Source organism: Falco punctatus (genome assembly GCF_963210335.1).
Source record: "Falco punctatus genome assembly, chromosome: 17".
Lineage (NCBI taxonomy): Eukaryota > Metazoa > Chordata > Aves > Falconiformes > Falconidae > Falco > Falco punctatus.
In genome coordinates this window covers 2,528,071-2,547,052 of record NC_137597.1, presented here as the reverse complement: position 1 = coordinate 2,547,052, position 18,982 = coordinate 2,528,071, and the positions used below count along the sequence as shown (strand labels likewise).

Genomic DNA, 18,982 nt, shown 5'->3' with positions numbered 1-18,982 from the left:
GCGGTGGGTGACACCCCCACACCCACCAGCCTCCCCACGATGGGCGAGGGGCAACCTCAGTGCCCCCCACCACCACTCCCCAGCACCACAGTACTCGGGGCGGGGGCTCAGGGTGCCACATCTAAAGCACTTTATTGTCTTGGGGGGCTTCACACCAGCGGTGCCCACCCCACCCTGCAATGGAGGGTGCCGGGGGGGCCAGGTCAGGACCCCCCCAGCTGCCCTTGCCCCATGCTAAGCCCCTACTCCTTCTTGTTGCCCCACTTGGCCATCTTGTTGTTGATGGGCATCTTCAGGAAGCGGCTGGACTTCATGTAGGCAGCCACCTTCTCCAGGGCCTGGGGGCAAAGGCAATGTCAGAGACCCCTCCCACCAGGGTATCCCCCCACTTCTGGATGCCCCCGGGGACCAGGGACCTTCCCCAGGGCAGGAGGGTGACGGCCGGGGTGGCCTCGCTCACCCCAAAGCGATCCATGAAGTCCTTGAGGTTCTTGAAGGGCTCCAGGCACTTGGGCTCAAAGATGCGGTTCTGCTCCAGCACGTCGAACATCAGGAAGTCCACGAAGGTGAGCTGGGATGGAGAGGGGACACAGTGAGCACAAACCCCCTGCCCAGCCCCCCCTGCCCCCCCCTCCAGGGTCTCGGTTGTACCTTCTCTCCTGCAAACCACTTTCTGTCCCCCAAGAAGTTGGAGAAGAGCTTCAGCTTGCCCGGGAGCTGCTCCAGGTAGCCCGGCTTGAGCTTCTCCTGCAGGAGGGAGGGGTGGTGGGAGGGGGGAGCACCCTGCCCCTCCCCCCCCCCAGGGGACAGCACCTTCCCCACAGGGGGTCCTCGAGGCTGGGGCAGCCCAAGGCATGGCCAGGGAGGACCCCCGGCGCGGGTCACCCAGCGCCGGGACACTCACGAAGTCGGGGTTGTAGCAGACCATCACCAGGCTCATGCGGAAATCCATGATCTGGTTCTCCAGCATGTCCACGCGGAGGATCTCCTCCTCCGTCTCACCGCCTGCGCGATGGGGACACAGCACCCCGGGGCATCCCACAACAGCCCCAACTCCAACCTTACTCCAACCCCAAGGCGGAATTACCTCCAACTCCACCCATAATCCAAACGCCAAAGCCCAACTCCAACCCTACCTCACCCCATCCCTGCCCACCCCACCTTACTCCATCCCTACTCCAAGCCTACGCAGCACTCACACATCTTGTGCTTGCGGGCGATGTAGCGCATGATGGCGTTGCTCTGCGTCAGCTTGGTGGGGCCGTCGATGAAGTAAGGGAGCTGGGGGACACACCGAGGCATGGGGCCACCGAGGCGTGGGGCCACCCGGGACCCCACCCCCAGGACCACCCCCCGCTCAAGACCACCTACGTTGGGGAAGTCCAGCCCCAGCTTCTCCTTCTCATTGATCCATTGGCTCTTGTCGTAGTCGGGAGCTGGAGGGGGGGGACAGGGGGGTGTTGGGTGATGCTGTGCCCCCCACCCCCCCCCAGAAGCCAGAGAGGTTGAGGGTGGTGTGGGGACCCCCCTGCCCCCCCCCCACCTTCCCCACAACTGTAGAGCTTGTCCTCGTAGGGCGTCTCGGTGTATTCCAGCAGCAGGCGGATGGCATGGGCAAGCTGGGGGGGGGGGGGGGGGAGGGCGGGGATCAGTGAGGCCCCCAAAAAATCCCCCACCCCCCCCATCATGGGGAAACTGAGGTACAGAGGAGGATGAGCCAAGTCCCATCTGTCTGTCCACCCACCCACCCCCCACAGGCAGGGGGGACCCCACAACCCACTGGGTTCCCCCCAAAACAACATCCCCTCCAAGACCAAGGGGACCCCCCCCAGCTCCCCCCCCAGGAGCAGAGAGACCCCCCCAGCCCCCTCCCAAGACCAAGGGGACCCCCATATCCCCCCTAAAGGAGCAGAAAGACACCCCCCCCGGGAGCAGGGGACCCCCACAGCTCCCTCCCAGAAGCAGAGAAATCCCCCAGCCCCCTCCCAAGACCAAGGGGACCCCCATATCCCCCCTAAGGAGCAGCGAACCCCCCCCCAGCCCCCTCCTAAGACCAAGGGGACCCCCCAGCTCCCCCCCCAGAAGCAGAGAGACCCCCCCAGCCCCCTCCCAAGACCAAGGGGACCCCCACAGCCCACCCCCAGGAGCAGAGAGACCCCCCCCCGGGAGCAGGGGACCCCCACAGCTCCCTCCCAGAAGCAGAGAGACCCCCCCCCAGCCCCCTCCCAAGGGCAAGGGACCACCCAGCCCCCCCCAGAAGCAGAAAGACCCCCCCTCAGCCCCCCCCCCAGGAGCAGGGGAACCCCCAGAGCCCCCCCAGGAGCAGGGGGGAGCCCACGCTGGGGGGTCAGACCGTTCCCCCCCCCCCCCAGCCCCGCGCTCACGCCGCGGATGTCCCAGTAGCCCAACACCGCCATGGCCGCGCGCGCCGCTCCCTCTGCCCCGCCCCCCTCCGCGTGACCGCGGCCCCGCCCCGCCCCTTCCTCGCGTTGGGGGCGGAGCTTAACGGGGCGGGGCGCGGCGGGGCGGGGCTTAGCGGGAGACAGCGCTGGATGTGGCTGGGGGTGGGGGGAGTCGTGTCCCCTGTGGCCCCCCCCCCCCCCCCGTCCTGGGTTACGGGGCGCCCCCGCCTGCAGTGGGGGCTCTGAGCCCCCCCCCAGGGTCCCTGGGGACCCCTCATCCTGGGGTGCCCCCCCACCCCCCCCCGCTTTGGGGAGCCGCCCCCCCAGTCCGTGTGGGATCCCTCTTATCCTGGGGCATGGGACCCCCCCTTGCAACCCATCCAAGGTACATGTTGCCCCCCCTTGAGCCCCACAGTGTGGGCTCAGTCCCCTTACCTGGGGGGTCTGTGGCCCCCCGATGGCATAGGGGTCCCCCTTACCTGGGGGGGTGCATGAGTACCCCCCCTTGGATCACCCAGGGTGCATGGGCAGTCCCCCTTATCCTGGGGGGGGGCAGTCCCCCTTACCCTGGGGGGGGGGGGCAGTCTGCATTGGGGTCCCTAGTCCTGGGAAGGGCATGGGCCTCCCAATGACCCCCCCAATATTCATCGGGGGGGGGGGGGGATGACGCCGCCTTTGCATCCCCAAGCTGTATGTGGTCCCCTTTATTTTGGGGAGGGGCACGAACCCTCCCTCGAAGCCCCTCGGACTGCATGGGGGTCCCCTTGGCTTTGGGGAGCAGGCCCCCCCTGTCTGCATAGGCACGGTCTTATCTGGGGGGGCATGAGTGTCTCTGTGACCCCCTCCTCAAGGGGCACGGGTGTCCCCCCTTTCAACCCCTTAATTTGCATGGAGGCCTCATTATTCGGGGGGCCCACATCCCCCATGGGGGTCCCATTATGTGGGGAGGGGGGGCATGTGGGAATGGCTTCCCCCCACCCCAGGGTGCAGGAGGGTCCAATAGCCCCCTCCTTCCATTACCCACCAGGAGTCACCCCCAGAAGATGGGGATCCCCCACAAGGCGGGGGTCCCCGCAGCCCCCGGCAGGATGGTCAGGGCCGTGCAAAGCTGGGGGTGTTCCACAATGCAACCCCCCCCCCTCAAAAAAAAAAAATAAAAATTACAGCTTATTTATCCCGTTCCATTATTAGCAAAACCCACCCAAGTGTGCCTGCCCGGTGGGTTGGGACAGGCTGCCGGGGGGGCAGGGGGGTGTCACCATCCCCCAGGGATTTAAAAGACACTGAGATGTGGCACTTGGGGACATGGGTTAGTGGTGGCCTTGGCCGTGCTGGGTTAGTGGCTGGAGCCGGCGATCTTAAAGGTCTTCTCCAACCTCAGCGATGCCACAATTCCACAATTCCATGATTCCACGATTCCATGATTCCACGATTCTACAATCCCACAATTCTACAATTCCACCATTCCACAAACTTATAATTCCACAATTCCACGATTCCACGATTCCACAATCCCACGATTATAAAATTCCACAATTCTACAACTCCATGATTCCACAATTCCACAATTCCACGATTCCACGATTCCACAATCTACATTCCCACGATTCTATGACTCCACGCTCATCACAGCAGCTGGACAAGGGGGGAGCCCCCACCCCCCACCCCCGCGACTTATTCAACAGGGGAGGGGGCTGGGGGTGTGGGAGGGGGTTGTGAGGGGAGCACGGGGGGCGGGGGGGACATGGGGGGACACCCCGCTCACTCCTTGGTGTTGCACCACTGCGCCGTGCGCCAGAAAATGGGGGACTTCATGAAGCGCCCCGACCGCATGTAAGCGGAGATCTTCTCCAGAGCCTGCGGGGAGGAATGGGATGGGGACAGGGACCCCGGGGTGTCAGGGATGGGGACAGGGACACTGGAATGTCTGGGGTGGGGATGGGGACAGGGACCCCGGGGTGTCAGGGATGGGGACAGGGACCCCGGGGTGTCAGGGATGGGGATGGGGACAGGGACCCCGGGGTGTCAGGGATGGGGACAGGGACCCCAGGGTGTCAGGGATGGGGATGGGGACAGGGACCCCGGGGTGTCAGGGATGGGGACAGGGACACTGGAATGTCTGGGGTGGGGATGGGGACACCAGGATGTCAGGGATGGGGATGGGGACAGGGACCCCGGGGTGTCAGGGATGGGGACAGGGACCTTGGGGTGTCAGGGATGGGGATGGGGACAGGGACCCCAGGGTGTCAGGCATGGAGATGGGGACAGGGACACTGGAATGTCTGGGGTGGGGATGGGGACACCAGGATGTCAGGGATGGGGATGGGGACAGGGACCTTGGGGTGTCAGGGATGGGGACAGGGACCCCAGGGTGTCAGGGATGGGGATGGGGACAGGGACACCAGGGTGTCAGGGATGGGGACAGGGACCCCGGGGTGTCAGGGATGGGGATGGGGACAGGGACACCAGGGTGTCAGGGATGGGGTTGGGGACACCAGAGTTTCAGAGATGGGGACAGGGAAACCAGGGTGTCAGGGATGGGGACACCACAGTTTCAGGGATGGGGACAGGGGTACCGGGTGTCAGGGGTAGGGATGGGGAGTGTCAGGGATGGGGATGGGGACAGGGACCCCAGGGTGTCAGGGATAGGAACAGGGACACCGGGGTGTCAGGGTGGGGATGGGGACCCCAAGGTATCGGGGATGGGGACCCCAGGGTGTCAGGGATGGGGACAGGGACACCAGGGTGTCGGGGTGGGGATGGGGACCCCAGGTGTCAGGGACAGGGATAGGGACACTAGGGTGTTAGGGATGGGGACAGATACAGGGACACCGGGTTGTTAGGGATGGGGACAAGGACCCCAAGGTGTTGGGGACAGGGGTGGGAACACTGGGGTGTTGGAGATGGGGACAGGGACCCCAGGGTGTTGGGGCAGAGATGGGGACACCAGAGTCGCAGGATGGGGCCAGGGACACTGGGGTGCTACAGTTAGTGCTGGGGACAGTGGGGTGTCGGGGTGGGTGACAGCAGGGTGTCGGGGACGGTGACAGTGGGGTGTCCCCGCGTGTCCCCGCTCACCTCGAAGCGCTGCAGGAACTGGCCCAGGTTGCCCTGCAGCTCAGGGCACTCGGGGACGAACATGCGGTGCTGGTCCAGCACGTCATACGCCAAGAAGTCCACGAAGGTGAGCTGGGGGGGGGTGGGGTGTGTGTGACAGAGGGGTCAGCCCCCACAGGACCCCCCCAAACCCCCCAGCACCCCCCACCTACCTTCTGCCCTGCAAACCATGGCCGGGAGCCCAGGAACCGCGACAGCTCCCGCAGTTTTCCCGGCAGCTGCTCCAGGTACGCTGGCTTCAGCTTCTCCTGGGGGGGGGGGGCGGCGGGGGGGGGGCGCAAAGCTGGGGTGGGGGCTGCCCCCCCAACTCCCCCAGCACCCGGGGGCATCACCCCCTGACTGCAGCCAGGCCAGGGATGCACCCAGCGCACCCCCCCCATGCTGGCCACCTTGATTCCCCTTGTCCCCAGTGGGGTTGGGGACAAGACCCTGGTGGCAGGGGGTGGGGGGCCGTCCCCCTGTGCCCCCCCCCCACCCCCCACGGGGGTACTCACGAAGTCGGGGTTGTAGCACAGCCGGGCGAAGCTCATCCGTAAATCCATGAGCTGGTTCTCCAGCATGTCCACGCGCAGCATCTCCTCCTCCGTCTCACCGCCTGGGGGATGGGGACACATCAGCCCCTCCACCCCAGAGCCCCCCCCTTGGTGCTGGGACCCCCCCCCCCCCCCCCCCCCGTCCATCACTCACACATCTTGTGCTTGCGGGCGATGTAGCGCAGGATGGCGTTGCTCTGCGTCAGCTTGGTGGGGCCATCGATGAGATAGGGTAGCTGGGGGGGGGGGGGGGGATAGGGGGGAGTCAGCTGTGGTGCCCCCCCAGCCCTTGCCCACCCCCCAATTTCCTGTCCATCACCTACGTTGGGGAAGTCGAGGCCCAGTTTCTCCTTCTCGTTGGTCCAGTCACTTGGGTCAAAGTCAGGGGCTGGGGGAGGGCAGAGAGATGGGGTGGGGGGACACCCCCAGGCACCCATCATCGCACCCACAGCAAATTCGGGGGGGGGGGGAGTGTGCAGCAGGGGGGGTCTCTACTGCACCCCAGGAGCAGCCACATGTACCCCCCCATCCCAAGCACCCTGGGCAGGTAAGGGGGGGCCTGAGCAGGGGGCGAGGTCCAGGGTGGGAAGGGGGCAGGGGTACCCCCCCCTTGCACCCACAGCAAATTCGGGGGGGGGGGGGGAGCGTGCAGCAGGGGGGGGTCTCTGCTGCACCCCAGGAGCAACCACATGTACACCCCCCCCCCGTCCCAAGCACCCTGGGCAGGTAAGGGGGGCGCTGAGCAGGGGTCAAAGTCCAGGGTGGGGAGGGGGCAGGGGGCAGGGGTACCCCCCCTACCCCCCCAGGCACCCATCATCGCACCCACAGCAAATTCGGGGAGGGGGGGAGTGTGCAGCAGGGGGGTCTCTGCTCCACCCCAGGACCAGCCATGTGTGCCCCCCCCCCCATCCCAGGCACCCTGGGCAGGTAAGGGGGGGCCTGAGCAGGGGGCGAGGTCCAGGGTGGGGAGGGGGCAGGGGTGCCCCCCCAGAGCTGGGGGGAGGGGCGCAGAAGGACAGGCTGCGCTGTCACCCTGCGGAACAGGGAGGGGGTCTCCTCCCCAGCCGGTTTCTGACACAGCGCGAACCCGGGTGATGAGGACGCGGGGGGTGAGGGGACGCGGGGGGGTGGTCCCTGGCTGCCCCCCCTCACCGGGGCCGGGCCGGTACTGCCTCTCCTGGTAGGGGGTCTCCGTGTACTCCAGCAGCATGCGGATGGCATGGGCGAGCTGGGGGGACACAGCACCCACCGTCAGCACCCACCAACACCCCCCCCTGTGCTCCCCAGGACCCCACACACACTGGGACCCTCACCCCAACCCCCACCCCCACCCCACTCACCCCACGGATGTCCCAGTATCCCAGAGTGACCACCATGGCGGCACCCAGCTCCAGCTCTGCAGGGAGATGGATGGGAACGGGCCAAAGGTGCTGAGCCCTCCCCTTTCTGCTCCCGTGACCGTGGCAGGGTGCCACGCTGTCCTGCCAGCCACGGGGTCAACGGCCACCCGCCGCCCAGGCTCCCCCACCCCCCTCACTGTGGGGACCCCCCCATCCCCAAAACCAAGCCATCGGGGAGGGGGACACAACCCTATGGTGACCACCTATGGGGCCACCCTCCTGCTGCCTCAGTTTCCCTCTGGGGCCACGATACTTCCTACCACAACCCCCCATCCCCCACCACCACGCTTAAATTGAAGTATTTTACTTAAATACTTTATTTTTCATGCTTGGTCGTTTGTGGGGGTTTTTTTAACTTTTTCCTTTTTTTTTTTCTCGTGGTCGCCATCATGTTTTCCTGGGGGCGCTGGCCACCAGCTCCGGACCATGGTGGGAGGAAGGACCGGGATGGGGGGGACGGGGGAGGGGGGGGACAGGGTAACACCCCACCGGGAAGGAGAAGCCTCATCCAGCCCGATCCGGGCCACAAACAGCTCCTGGGAGCATGGGGGATGGGGACAGATGTCACCTCCCCCGGCCCCTCTGCCTTCCTCCCTGAGGTGATGAGGAGGATGGAGCATCCTCCGCCAGGTACCCACCCCTCCAGACAGCACCCCATGTCCCCTGGGCCACCGGGTCCCCATTGCCGTGGCACCCAGCGGGAGGGTGCGAGAGGAGCCCGGGGGCGCGGAGAGCTCGGGTTTGGGTCCCTCAGCTGCTGCTTGGCTTGTCCCCATGTCCCCGTGGGGTGAGAAAACGGACGGAGAGAGGAGCAGGCAATTAAAAAGCATCAGGATCTGCGTCCTGCTGCTGGGCTGGGTCCCCCAACATCCCCACGGCCAGCACTGGTGTCCCCCAACTTGTCACTGTGTCCCAAGCTGGGAGGTGAAGCCAGGACCCTCCAGCAGTGCCCACATCCATGTCACCTCCTGTAGCATCATCCCCATGCCACCAAGCCCGGCAGGGACCAATCCAGCGAGGAGACACACGTTAAAAAAATAACAAAACAACAAAAAAAAAGACCAAAAAACCCAAGAAACGGAAAGAACTCGGCAAACTCCGACCCCCACGGTGGCACCGGCAGGGCGCTGGGGACAGCAGCGGGGAACGTCCCCTTCCCAGGGCGGGAGGTAGCAGGAGGGGGGACGGCAGCGAAGCCCTGGGGGGATGTGGGGTGACAGAGGGGTCCCGGACAGGAGCTCGGGGGGGGAGTCAGTGGGTGCCCAGGGTGGAGGTGATGGTGAGAGCATCCTCCTCCTGGATGGTCTCCAGCTCCTCGGTCTGCACCGCCTGCGTGATGAGCGTCAGCTCCTGGCACAGCGTCTCGAAGCGGTAGCTCACGCGGATGTCGGGGACGTTGGTGCGACGGATGTCGTTGCCCTCCGGACCCTCCTTCAGGTAGTGGGGACCCAACCAGTAGCTCTTCACCTGGGGAGAGGAGCAAGGGGGAAGCTCCCACAGCTGCCTGGCACCCTTGGGTGCTGCCAGCACCCACTACGGTGCTCGGGGGTCCCGGTGGGAACGGGGGAGGAGCGGTACCTTGTGGGAGAAGCCGCTCATCAGGACGCTGTTGCGGGCCAGCTCGCACATGTCGCAGGAGCTGAGCTTCCAGACCTGGGTGGCGATGCTGTACTCCTCCATCAGCGGCTCCTGGGGGGGCACATGGCTCAGCACCCACCCATGGGCCACGCCCTGGAGAGGATGGGGGTCCCCAGCTTCTCCCACCCCCCTGGACCATCAGCATCCTCCAGAGCCTATTGGCATCGCCTCGCTCCTGGCCACCACCAACCCTGGCCCGTTGCCACGGCTTGGCTGGTAGCCACCCCATAGCCATTTTGGGGGGGGTCGGTGGTCCATAACCCCCCACCAACAACCGGTCACCTTGGTGAAGTGGAACTGGAGGGGGTCGTCGGTGGAGAGGGAGACCATGAGCCCCCGTGAGAGGTACTCGGGCAGGGGGTTGCGGTGGTAGCTGAGGAAGAGGCTGTTGTTGCTCAGCGGGGACATGGCGATGCCGATCTGCGCCAGGTAGTAGAGGTACTGCAGGACGGGGGCCTGGGGGAGGGGGGGGATGGCAGGGTGAGGGGGGGTCCCAGCCACGCACCCGGCCCCCACGGGCACCCCGGTCCCCCCTCACCTTGCGGAGCAGCAAGCCATGGGAGATGTTCTCCGAGACCATGAAGCCCGAGACGAGGTGATGGATGGGGCCAGCCTCGCCGCAGTGCGGGCGCAGCACGAAGGTGTGGAAGCCCCTCTTCCTGCAACGGGGGGGCTGACCGTCACCGTCCGGCCCCCCCAGGAACCCCCCCCCCAGGACTGGGGGACCCCGAGGTGGCCTTACCGTCGGAGGTGGTTGAGCACTGTCATGTTGGCGTACATGTAGTACAGGTAGTAGGAGTAGGGGGGGTTGTCCTCCTCCACCCAGTTGCCCGGCAAGGGGCTGTCCAGGTTGAAGATGTGATGCTCCGGTTTGGATTCGTCATCCACGCTGTCGAAGCCGTCCACCTGCGGGAGAGACAAGCCCAGGGTGGGACGGTCACCGCTCCAGCGGGAGATACAAGGCTGGGGGGTTTGGGTGCCCCCGGTGCCCCCTATATCCCCCCTCCCCCGGAGCGGGACGTGGTGCTCACATGCTCCAGGAAGAGGTGCAGCTCCGGGTGTTGGGCAGGGTGGACAGTGGCCTCATAAAGAGGTAGGAAGATGTTCTCCAGCATCTCCTGGAAGTTGGCCAACTGCTTCTTCGTCCGGTAGACATCACTGCGGGGGGACAGCACCCGCTCAGAGGTGACTGTCCTGTCCCACCCCACCCCACGCCACCCAGCAGTGGGGGATGCCCTTGGTTTCCCCACCCAGGACGTGGCCCCAGCTGAGGGTATCTCCCCCCCCCCCCCCCGTTACTCACAAGAGCCGGGGCACCTGCACGAGCCAGCGGACGTTGTTGGAGTGGACGCGGTGGTTGACGGCCCAACGGGCCAGCTTGTCCCACTCGTCCCGGGAGCGGCCGTAGATGGAGAGCCGCAGCTCGGCGTTTTGGTATTTGCTCTCCTCCAGGTCAGACATCACCTCCTGCCGGGGCCGGAGGGGCAAGCGTCACCCCTCGGCCACTGGGAAGGGGGACGTGGGTGGCATTACCACCGCGGGCAATGGAGGGAGATGCGGAGGGTCACCCAGCAGCGCTGCTCACCTTGATGATGTGGGCAAAGTACTTCCCCGAGACGCGGTTGTCCGTCTTGATGAAGATCTCCCGCAGGATGGACTCGCCGATGGGGTTGTACTTGGCATTGAACTTGTCAAAGCGGTGGAAGGTGTTGCGGTCCTGGCAGCGGGACGCAGATGTGAGCCGAGACCCCCTCGTCACCCCCGAGCCACCACAACATCCCTACGCAGAGCCCCCTGGCATCCCCCACCCCACCCTGGGACAACCCCTGGAGAAGATCCTCCACCCTGGCCAGAGATGGGCTGGGGGCCCTGCTCAGCTCCAGGACTCGGAGGCATCCCCCCCCCGTACCGCGTGGACATCCAGCGTGTCCACGCTCAGGTCGTAGGCGGTGAGGTTCATGGTCTCGAAGACCTCCTTGAGCGTCTGCTCCTTGCCCTTCTCCACGTGGACGATTTCATCCAGGTGCTTCTTCATGGCCCGCTTGATGAAGCGCAGGAGATGCTTCTGGTTCATGCAGGACGAGGCGTGGATGTGGGTGTCCACCTGCATGGCCAGAGGGGCTGCTCAGCCCCGAGAGCCTCCAAGCGCCCCCCCAGGGTCGAGCCAGGACCCCCCACCACGAGCCGGCGGGTACCTTGCGGATATTGTAGAAGTCGCGGTGGGGCACCTTCTTCTGGGCCGCCAGCTCCTTCATCTCGTTGAGCAGCACGTGCATCTGGAACTTGGAGCTCAGGTACTGCAGCCGGCGGTAGCAGAAGGATTTGCTGCCCGAGGTGGGGAGGGGGCATCAATTTGGGGGACAGGAGGGAGAACGGCCAACCCCAAAAGGCTGGTGCCCACCAGGACGATGGCTCCGGACCCTCGGCACCCCTCCCTGCGCACGGTGACCGTGAAGACGGACGTGGGAGCTGCACCAGTACCATGTGTCATAGCCACCGTCATGTCCTCTGGTGCTGTCCCCGAGGTTCTGTCCCCACCAAGAGACCCCCCGCGGTGGGACCCTTCTCCTTACATGGGCCCGTTGATGATCAAAGCCATGAGGAAATTCATGTCGGCGATGAACTCCTGCAGGTCGGGGTATGGCAGGTCCAGCTCCGTGCTCCTGGGGGAGGGGGCCGGGACATGGAGATGGGTCACGTGTGAGGCCACCACCCGGTGGGCTCCCCCCGTGCCCCTTCGCCACCCACCGCAGCCCCCCAGCAAACTCCTCACGCCAGCGAGCGACCCCCAGGGCTCACTTGTCGGTGAGGTCCTGCTTGGTGTAGACGTGCACCACACCATCCACCATCTTCAGCCCGAAGCCCAGATCGGCCGGCATGGCCTGGGGGTCCCACATCTCGTAGGGGTGCTGCTCCGCAAACGGGGGGTGCACGGGGGCATCTGTAGGAGACACCCAACGAGGCACGCATCATCAGATGGCTCCCCCAAAGCTCCTCCAGCACCCCTATGGCAACATGAAGATCCCACCAGCCCTGGCTCACCGGCGGCCACGGGGGTCTCGGGCACCTCCTCGTAGCAGCGGGTCTCCAGGGGTTTCTCGGAGAGCTCCTGCAGGTACCGGGCGGTGGTCTTGCAGAAGCTCTGCAGCGACAAGCCCATGTACTTCTCCCGCAGGAACAACGCCTTCACCACGCTCTTGGCCGCATCCAGAAGGTCCGTGAAGGGCACCTGGGGGGGGGAAGGACACCAAAAAAAAACCACCACCCCAAGGTGGGGTTGGCACCCTGAAGACCCTCGCCCGGTCCTGGGGTGGGTGGGTGGGGGCTCACCCCGCATTTCTCCTCCCCGGAGATGGTGACCCGCTGGAACTCCCGCTCCAGCAGCGCCTCCCGCTCCTTGGGGACATGGTCCACCAGGTCCTCGCTCTGCTCCTTGAAGAGCCTGTGGTACAGACAGTGGCCGGTGACATGGTGACATGGCCTGTCCCCACCCTCGTGGGCCCCCCCCGGGAGAAGCACCAACCCCCACCCCAGGAATTGCGTCCAGCCCCAGGGTGGCAGGAGGGTGACGGTGTCCCCAGGGATGCCACCACCAGGTTCGGGCAGCTGGGTGCCACCCATGGCAGCAGCAAGTGGTGGCATTGCTGTCCCCCCCCCACCAGATACATCCCCCAGCCCCACATCAGCAAAACGAAAAGTGGGGGGGGGACGGGACGGGGACGGGGGGGGGGACAGAGAACGAAATAACTCGTGACAGAGACAACTCCCAAGCGGAGACAGGAGGGAGGAGGACACGCAGCATCGGACCCCCTGTCTGGGGCGGGGGGTGACAGGGCCAGGATGGGGTCCTGTGCCACCAGCGGGGTGGGACCCCCCCCAGCTCATCCCAACCGCCCCCACCCCTCTTATTGCATTAACTCCTTCAGTGCCAGCGAGAGCAGCCGCGCAGGGACCTCCCAGCTCTTTGTCCTGGGGGAGCGGTGGGGGAGGCTGGGTCAGAGTGGGGCTGGGGGGGTCCCTGATACCCCCCCCGTGTCCCCGGCCGGTGGCACCGAGCCGGACACTCACTGTAAGTCGGCGGCACTGTCAATTTTCAAGAAGTCCTGTTTGGCTCTGAGCAAAATGTCGGGCTCAAGTCTGGGGACAAGCAGGCAGCAGCGGGATGGGGAGGGGGGGGGGGGACAGCCAGGACGAGGCGGGGGGAGGGGGGGAGAAAGGGGCCGGGGAGAGAAAACACCCCGTTAATGCCGAAAACAACGAAAAACCACACAGAAAAAAAAAAAAAAAAATTAAAAAGGGGACACCAAGCGCAACACCCACGGGAGAGAAAACACCCCGTTAATGCCGAAAACAACGAAAAACCACACAGAAACCAGAAAAAAAAAATAAATAAAAATTTAAAAAGGGGACACCAAGCGCAACACCCACGGGAGAGAGGACACAGAGCTGGCACAGAGGACCAAGAGCCCCCCCCCTGCGGCACCCGGGGTGGGGGAGGGGGTGGCCTGTCCCGTCCCATGGAGGAGGGGGGGGATGATGGGACCCCCACCCCACCCCCACCCCCCAGCTTACTTGACGTCCTGGCTGATCTGGCGTTCGAGGCGCTGGCGCCGCTCCTCCAGCTGCTCGATGGGGCTCTCCTCCGGGAACTCGTAGGGCGCCGTCCGCATCTCGCTCTCGGCCAGCGAGCGGCAGAACAGCTCCTGCCCGGACCATCCCTGCCATGAGCTGCGCCCGGTCTCAGCCCGGGAGGGGAACGGGCACGGGGCGGGGGGGGGGAGGGAGGAGGGGGCAGACCCCATCCCCCCTCCAAACCAAGCTGGAAAGGTGGGGAGGGGGAGGGGGGGAGAGGATGGGAGGGGGAAGAATGGAGGGGAGACACCCCACCCCCCCCTTTCGTTGCCACTCGGCTGCAGGGGACCCACCGACCCACCTCGGCGATCTCCTTGTACTTGCCGTCCATGGAGGTGCGGAGATCCACCGGGAAATGCTTCAGGCAGTGGGGGGTCCCGGGCAGGGAACGCGCCGACTGCAGGGGCCGGGACCCCGGCCCAGCCCGCAGCTCTGCAGACACCCGGACAGCATGAGCTGGGGGGGCTCAGACCCCCCCGACCCACTCCACACTCCATCTGTGTCCGTCCCCCCCCCAGAAGTGGGATACTGGTCCCCACAGCGGTGATGGGGAAACTGAGGCGGCTCAAGGGAGGAAGCCCAGCCCACCCCAGCCCCCCCCCCCCCCCCCCCGCCCCGGTGCACAAAGGGGGCTGCTGGCCCCCTCGGTGGGGTAACGAGCCAGCAGCATTAGTGAATGAGGGGCTCGGCGGGGGGGGTAGGGCCCTCCTGGCATGGCGGGGGGTAGGACACTGGGGTCCCCCCCATCACACCCCCCTCCTCCCCTTCTCTCAGCCAGGCAGCTCCATCCACCCCCCCACCCCTCTGCCCACCCTCCCAGCACCAGCAATGCCCCCCCCTCAGCCCAGCCTCCTGCTCCCCCCATCCGGTGCGAAAGCCACAACCCTGGGGTGGGGGGTACCCCCAAACTGGGAGGAAGGGGAGGCAACCCCCCCCCCCCGAGCAAACAAACCTCATCACCCTGACACCCCATCCCCCCAGAGCACCCCGGGTCCTACCTGCACTGAGGCCACCAGGCTGGGGGGGTTAGTGCCCCCCACCCCCCCACCCCACCCCATGGAGCAGCCCCCCCCAGCCCCCCCCCCCGTGTCAGGGGACACCCCTGGGTGCCAGCACTCTCCGTACCCACCACCTGCACTGCCAAACACCACTGGGGGGTTTGAAGCACTGGAAATCAGGCCCCACTGGTTAAACTGGGGCCACCAGTAAGAGCCCCTCACCCTCCCAGCACAGCTGGGGGGGTGAACCCAGGCGTCCTGCCCCCACCTTACAAGCCCTCCACCCCACTTACTCCCATAGTGCATCCTCCCTGCATCACCCAAACCAGGACTGGGGGGGCAGGGGGTGCCCCATCACCCACCCCCGCCCCCATATTTCAGCCACCCCCTGCCCTGCCTCAGTTTCCCACCACACAGGTACCCGTGGGTGCCCACCCGCACCGGGCAGCGGTGGCAGCTGGTGGCACCGCAGCAGGGCTGGTGCCCAGTGACACCCAGGGTGCCCTGTGCCACCGGGATATGCCTGTCACCCCATACCACCCACCCGGGACACACCTGTCACCCTGTGCCACCCACCCAGGACATGCCCATCACCCTGTGCCACCCACCCAGGACACACTTGTCACCTTCTGCCACCCACCCGGGACATGCCCATCACCCTGTGCCACCCACCCAGGACACACTTGTCACCTTCTGCCACCCACCCGGGACATGCCCATCACCCTGTGCTACCCACCTGGGACACGTCTGTCACCCTGTGCCACCCACCCGGGACATGCCCATCACCCTGTGCCACCCCAGCAGCACCCCGAGCCCCCCCCCCCAAGCCGTGCCACCCGGGTGCCAGCCACAAGGTGCCACCAGCACCCCCTCCCCCCCCCCCCCGAGCACCCAATGCCACGCTGCCAGCCGGGACCACCCAGGGGGTGACACACGAAGCCCCCCCTGCCCCAACACCAGCACCCTGACCCCCGCGGGGTCCCGGCACCCTGCAGCCCCCCCCCTCCCCGGCACACAGCGCCCACTGCGCCACCGCTCCGCCGCAGAGGCCCCCCCTCGGCCCCGCGCTGCCGCGTGTGGGGGGGTGACACGCAAGACACCCCGACACCGCTGCCTCCCCCCCCCCAGCCCCCGGCATCGGCAGGGCCCGCGGAGCAGCCCAGACGCCACGGTGATGGGCACGCCGCCCCGTCGCACCCCCAGGCAGCAGCCCAGCACGCCCCCCCCCCCCCCCAATATAAACAAATATAGACACCCCCCACCCCGCTTAGCACCCATATCCCCCCCCGCCCAGCATCGCCCCCCCCGCTTGGCGTGACCGGGACCAGCCCGTGGGCTGCCGGCACCGCGCCGCCGGGGGGGGGGCTCAGCGGGGACGGGGGGGGCTCAGCCCCGGGGAGGGGGGGCTCAGCCCCGGGGGGGTGGCGGCTGTTGGGGGGCTCACCTGCGGGGCTGGGGGCCTGCAGGCTGCCCCGCTTCTTGAAGGGGCACTTGGCCGGGGCGGCCGAGGACATGGCGGCTCCGGGGGCGGCGGGGCGGGGGGCGGCGGGGATGGTGGGGGGCAGCGGGGGCAGGGGCGGCAGCGGGGGCACGGGCGGCAGCGGCAGGGATGGCAGGGATGGCGGCGGTGGCAGGGATGGCGGTGGCAGCGGAGGTGGCAGCGGGGGTGGCAGCGGGGGTGGCGGTGGCGGGGGTGGCGGTGGCGGGGGTGGCCCCGGCGGGGACTCTTACGGCAGCAGGGCGGCAGGGCCGGGCGATGGCCGCCGCTCCCTCCCCTGGTTGATGATTGATGCAGGAAACCCGGGGCTGGACCAAAGTCCCCGGCGGAGCCCGGCCGGAAGCCGGCCCGAGGAAGAGGATGGGGCGGGAGGAGGATGTGGGCGAGGAGGAGGAGGAGGAGGAGGAGGAGGAGGAGGAGGAGGCGAAGGAGGAGGAAGGTTGTCGGAGCAACCAGTCCTGCTGCGCCGCTGGGCTCTGCCCGAGATGGGTGCTGAGAGCCCCCCCGGCGACAGCCGTGACCCTCCAAGCAGGGATCGTGGCCCCCCAGGCAGGGATCGTGGCCCCCCAGGCAGGGATCGTGCGCCCCTCGGCATGCATCGTGCCCCCCAGGCAGGCACTGTCACCCCTAGGCATGCATCGTGCCCCCCGAGCAGGCATCGTGTCCCCCCAGACAGGCACTGTCACCCCCAGGCGTGCATCGTGCCCCCCGAGCAGGCATCGTGTCCCCCCAGACAGGCACTGTCACCCCCAGGCGTGCATCGTGCCCCCCGAGCAGGCATCGTGCCCCCCCAGACAGGCACTGTCACCCCCAGGCGTGCATCGTGCCCCCCGAGCAGGCATCGTGCCCCCCCAGGCAGGCACTGTCACCCCCAGGCGTGCATCGTGCCCCCCGAGCAGGCATCGTGTCCCCCCAGACAGGCACTGTCACCCCCAGGCGTGCATCGTGCCCCCCGAGCAGGCATCGTGTCCCCCCGGACAGGCACTGTCACCCCCAGGCGTGCATCGTGCCCCCCGAGCAGGCATCGTGCCCCCCCAGACAGGCACTGTCACCCCCAGGCGTGCATCGTGCCCCCCGAGCAGGCATCGTGCCCCCCCAGGCAGGCACTGTCACCCCCAGGCGTGCATCGTGCCCCCCGAGCAGGCATCGTGCCCCCCCAGACAGGCACTGTCACCCCCAGGCGTGCATCGTGCCCCCCGAGCAGGCATCGTGTCCCCCCAGACAGGCACTGTCACCCCCAGGCGTGCATCGTGCCCCCCGAGCAGGCATCGTGTCCCCCCAGACAGGCACTGTCACCCCCAGGCGTGCATCATGCCCCCCGAGCAGGCATCGTGCCCCCCCAGGCAGGCACTGTCACCCCCAGGTGTGCATCGTGCCCCCCGAGCAGGCATCGTGTCCCCCCAGACAGGCACTGTCACCCCCAGGCGTGCATCGTGCCCCCCAAGCAGGCACCGTGCCCCCCCAGGCAGGGATCGTGCCCCCCCAGGCAGAGATCGTGCCCCCCCCCCCCCCCCCCCCCCCCCGGCAGGCATCATAACCCTCAGGCAGGAATCATGATCCCCCAGCAGGAACTGTGCCCCCCAAGCAGGCACCGTGCCCCCCCACCCCCCGGCAGGCATTGTGCCCCCCCAAGAAATGGTATCAGACACCACCCCCCACCACCCCCAAATGTCAGTGGCACCTCCAGCAACAGTGCAGCCTCCTCGAGATGGGCACTGTGCCCCCCCCGACAGGCATTGCCCCCCCCCGCCCCCAACAGGGTGTCACTCCCTGCCCCCCACAGAGATGGGATCAGCCCAGTCAGAGCTGGGGTACACCCTCCCCCCTGGCTGGGCGCTGCACCCCCCAACAGATACCCACCCCCCCAGGACAGGCACCCCCTCCCGAGGGCAGGCACCGTGCCCCCCAGCACGGCCCGTCACTCCCCCATTAGACATTGTACCCCCCAAAAAAAGACCAAGTACCCCCCAAAACGGGGCATCACCTCCTCAGATGGGGTGCAGCACCCCCAAAAGAGGGGGCTCACACTCCACCATCACCCCCCACCAGCCCCTGCATGGGGGGGGGGGCTAAGCACCCACAGGGGATGTCCCCATGGGGCAACAGCTCAGGGCTTGACCCCCAGCTCCCCCAACCCCCCCGTTACCCCCACCAAGCTGGGGGTGCCATCATACGGGGGACACCCCCCCCCCAGCAGCTGCAGGGTGCCAGGGGGTGTCACACCCTTGTGTGTCCCCCCCCCCACCCCTGCGTGTTCCTACCTGTGCTGGCGGCTCCGCTGCCGTGGCCTCGAGTGTTGGGGGCAGGTTTGGGGGGTGTTGGGGACACGTCTGGGGGGGCTCTGGGCTGTGTCCCCGCCGAGCGCCTGGCCGAGTCCCCTAATCCAGCAGCGGAGCAGGGGGGGTATTTTTAGCCGCTGCCGGAGCGGAGGGAATGCCACCCGCCAGGGCCCGTCCCCCCGTGTCCCCCACCCCATCCTGCCATGGAGCCAGAGAGGGGACAGCGAGGTGACGCCACCCATCAGGGCCCCCCCCTGTGCCAGGCTGGGGGGGCACAACAGCCGTCAGGGAGGGGGGCACGGTGGGGACCCCCAGCCTGAGCTCTGGGCGAAAGCCGTGTCCCCTCCCCAGCAGTGTCCGTCCGCCTGTCTGTGACACCGAGGGGGGGGGGGTCTGGTATTTTAATTAGGCCCCCTTCATTAGCGCCAAGTTCATTAGAAGCTCAGAAGGGGCTTTGTGTCCACAGGGACAGCGGGGACAGGCTG

The 18,982-nt window shown here is 67.0% G+C and overlaps 3 protein-coding genes across 3 annotated transcripts; all 3 read right to left on the bottom strand.

The window, feature by feature from the left end:
- Window positions 1–107: 107 nt before the first annotated feature.
- LOC308054476 (glutathione S-transferase Mu 1-like) lies at window positions 108–2,514 on the bottom strand. The gene is made up of 8 exons (XM_080367369.1): window positions 2,385–2,514; window positions 1,544–1,619; window positions 1,372–1,436; window positions 1,200–1,281; window positions 905–1,005; window positions 652–747; window positions 461–571; window positions 108–338 (listed from the first exon to the last, which is right to left on the bottom strand). The coding sequence occupies exons 1-8, from the start codon at window positions 2,415–2,417 to the stop codon at window positions 243–245; spliced, it is 660 nt and encodes a 219-aa protein (XP_080223495.1). The 5' UTR covers window positions 2,418–2,514; the 3' UTR covers window positions 108–242.
- A 1,274-nt stretch (window positions 2,515–3,788) lies between these two features.
- Window positions 3,789–7,590, bottom strand: LOC308054474 (glutathione S-transferase 2). The gene is made up of 8 exons (XM_080367362.1): window positions 7,393–7,590; window positions 7,205–7,280; window positions 6,376–6,440; window positions 6,207–6,288; window positions 6,014–6,114; window positions 5,672–5,767; window positions 5,481–5,591; window positions 3,789–4,259 (listed from the first exon to the last, which is right to left on the bottom strand). Exons 1-8 carry the CDS (start codon window positions 7,426–7,428, stop codon window positions 4,164–4,166), a joined length of 663 nt encoding a protein of 220 aa, XP_080223488.1. The 5' UTR covers window positions 7,429–7,590; the 3' UTR covers window positions 3,789–4,163.
- A 161-nt stretch (window positions 7,591–7,751) lies between these two features.
- AMPD2 (adenosine monophosphate deaminase 2) lies at window positions 7,752–16,315 on the bottom strand. The gene is given in 19 exon segments (XM_080367349.1): window positions 7,752–8,721; window positions 8,724–8,919; window positions 9,031–9,141; window positions 9,373–9,546; window positions 9,629–9,749; window positions 9,833–9,996; window positions 10,122–10,248; window positions 10,394–10,557; window positions 10,676–10,807; window positions 11,000–11,194; window positions 11,286–11,415; window positions 11,664–11,753; window positions 11,890–12,031; window positions 12,133–12,319; window positions 12,421–12,532; window positions 13,159–13,227; window positions 13,663–13,793; window positions 14,024–14,154; window positions 16,165–16,315. Coding segments are annotated over 19 exon segments (2,739 nt in total). The 5' UTR covers window positions 16,235–16,315; the 3' UTR covers window positions 7,752–8,428.
- Window positions 16,316–18,982: the final 2,667 nt, after the last annotated feature.

Excerpts from the sequence above, each read along its gene's own strand:
- LOC308054476 (XM_080367369.1), bottom strand. The coding sequence starts at position 2,417 with ATGGCGGTGTTGGGCTACTGGGACATCCGCGGC. Across the intron at positions 1,437-1,543 it reads GCTCTACAGTTGTGGGGAAG|CTCCCGACTACGACAAGAGC; the intron begins GTGGGGGGGGGG and ends CCCCCCCTCCAG. Across the intron at positions 748-904 it reads TCTGCTACAACCCCGACTTC|GAGAAGCTCAAGCCGGGCTA; the intron begins GTGAGTGTCCCG and ends TCCCTCCTGCAG.
- LOC308054474 (XM_080367362.1), bottom strand. The coding sequence starts at position 7,428 with ATGGTGGTCACTCTGGGATACTGGGACATCCGTGGG. Across the intron at positions 6,289-6,375 it reads TGGGCCTCGACTTCCCCAAC|CTACCCTATCTCATCGATGG; the intron begins GTAGGTGATGGA and ends CCCCCCCCCCAG. Across the intron at positions 5,592-5,671 it reads CATGGTTTGCAGGGCAGAAG|CTCACCTTCGTGGACTTCTT; the intron begins GTAGGTGGGGGG and ends ACCCCCCCCCAG.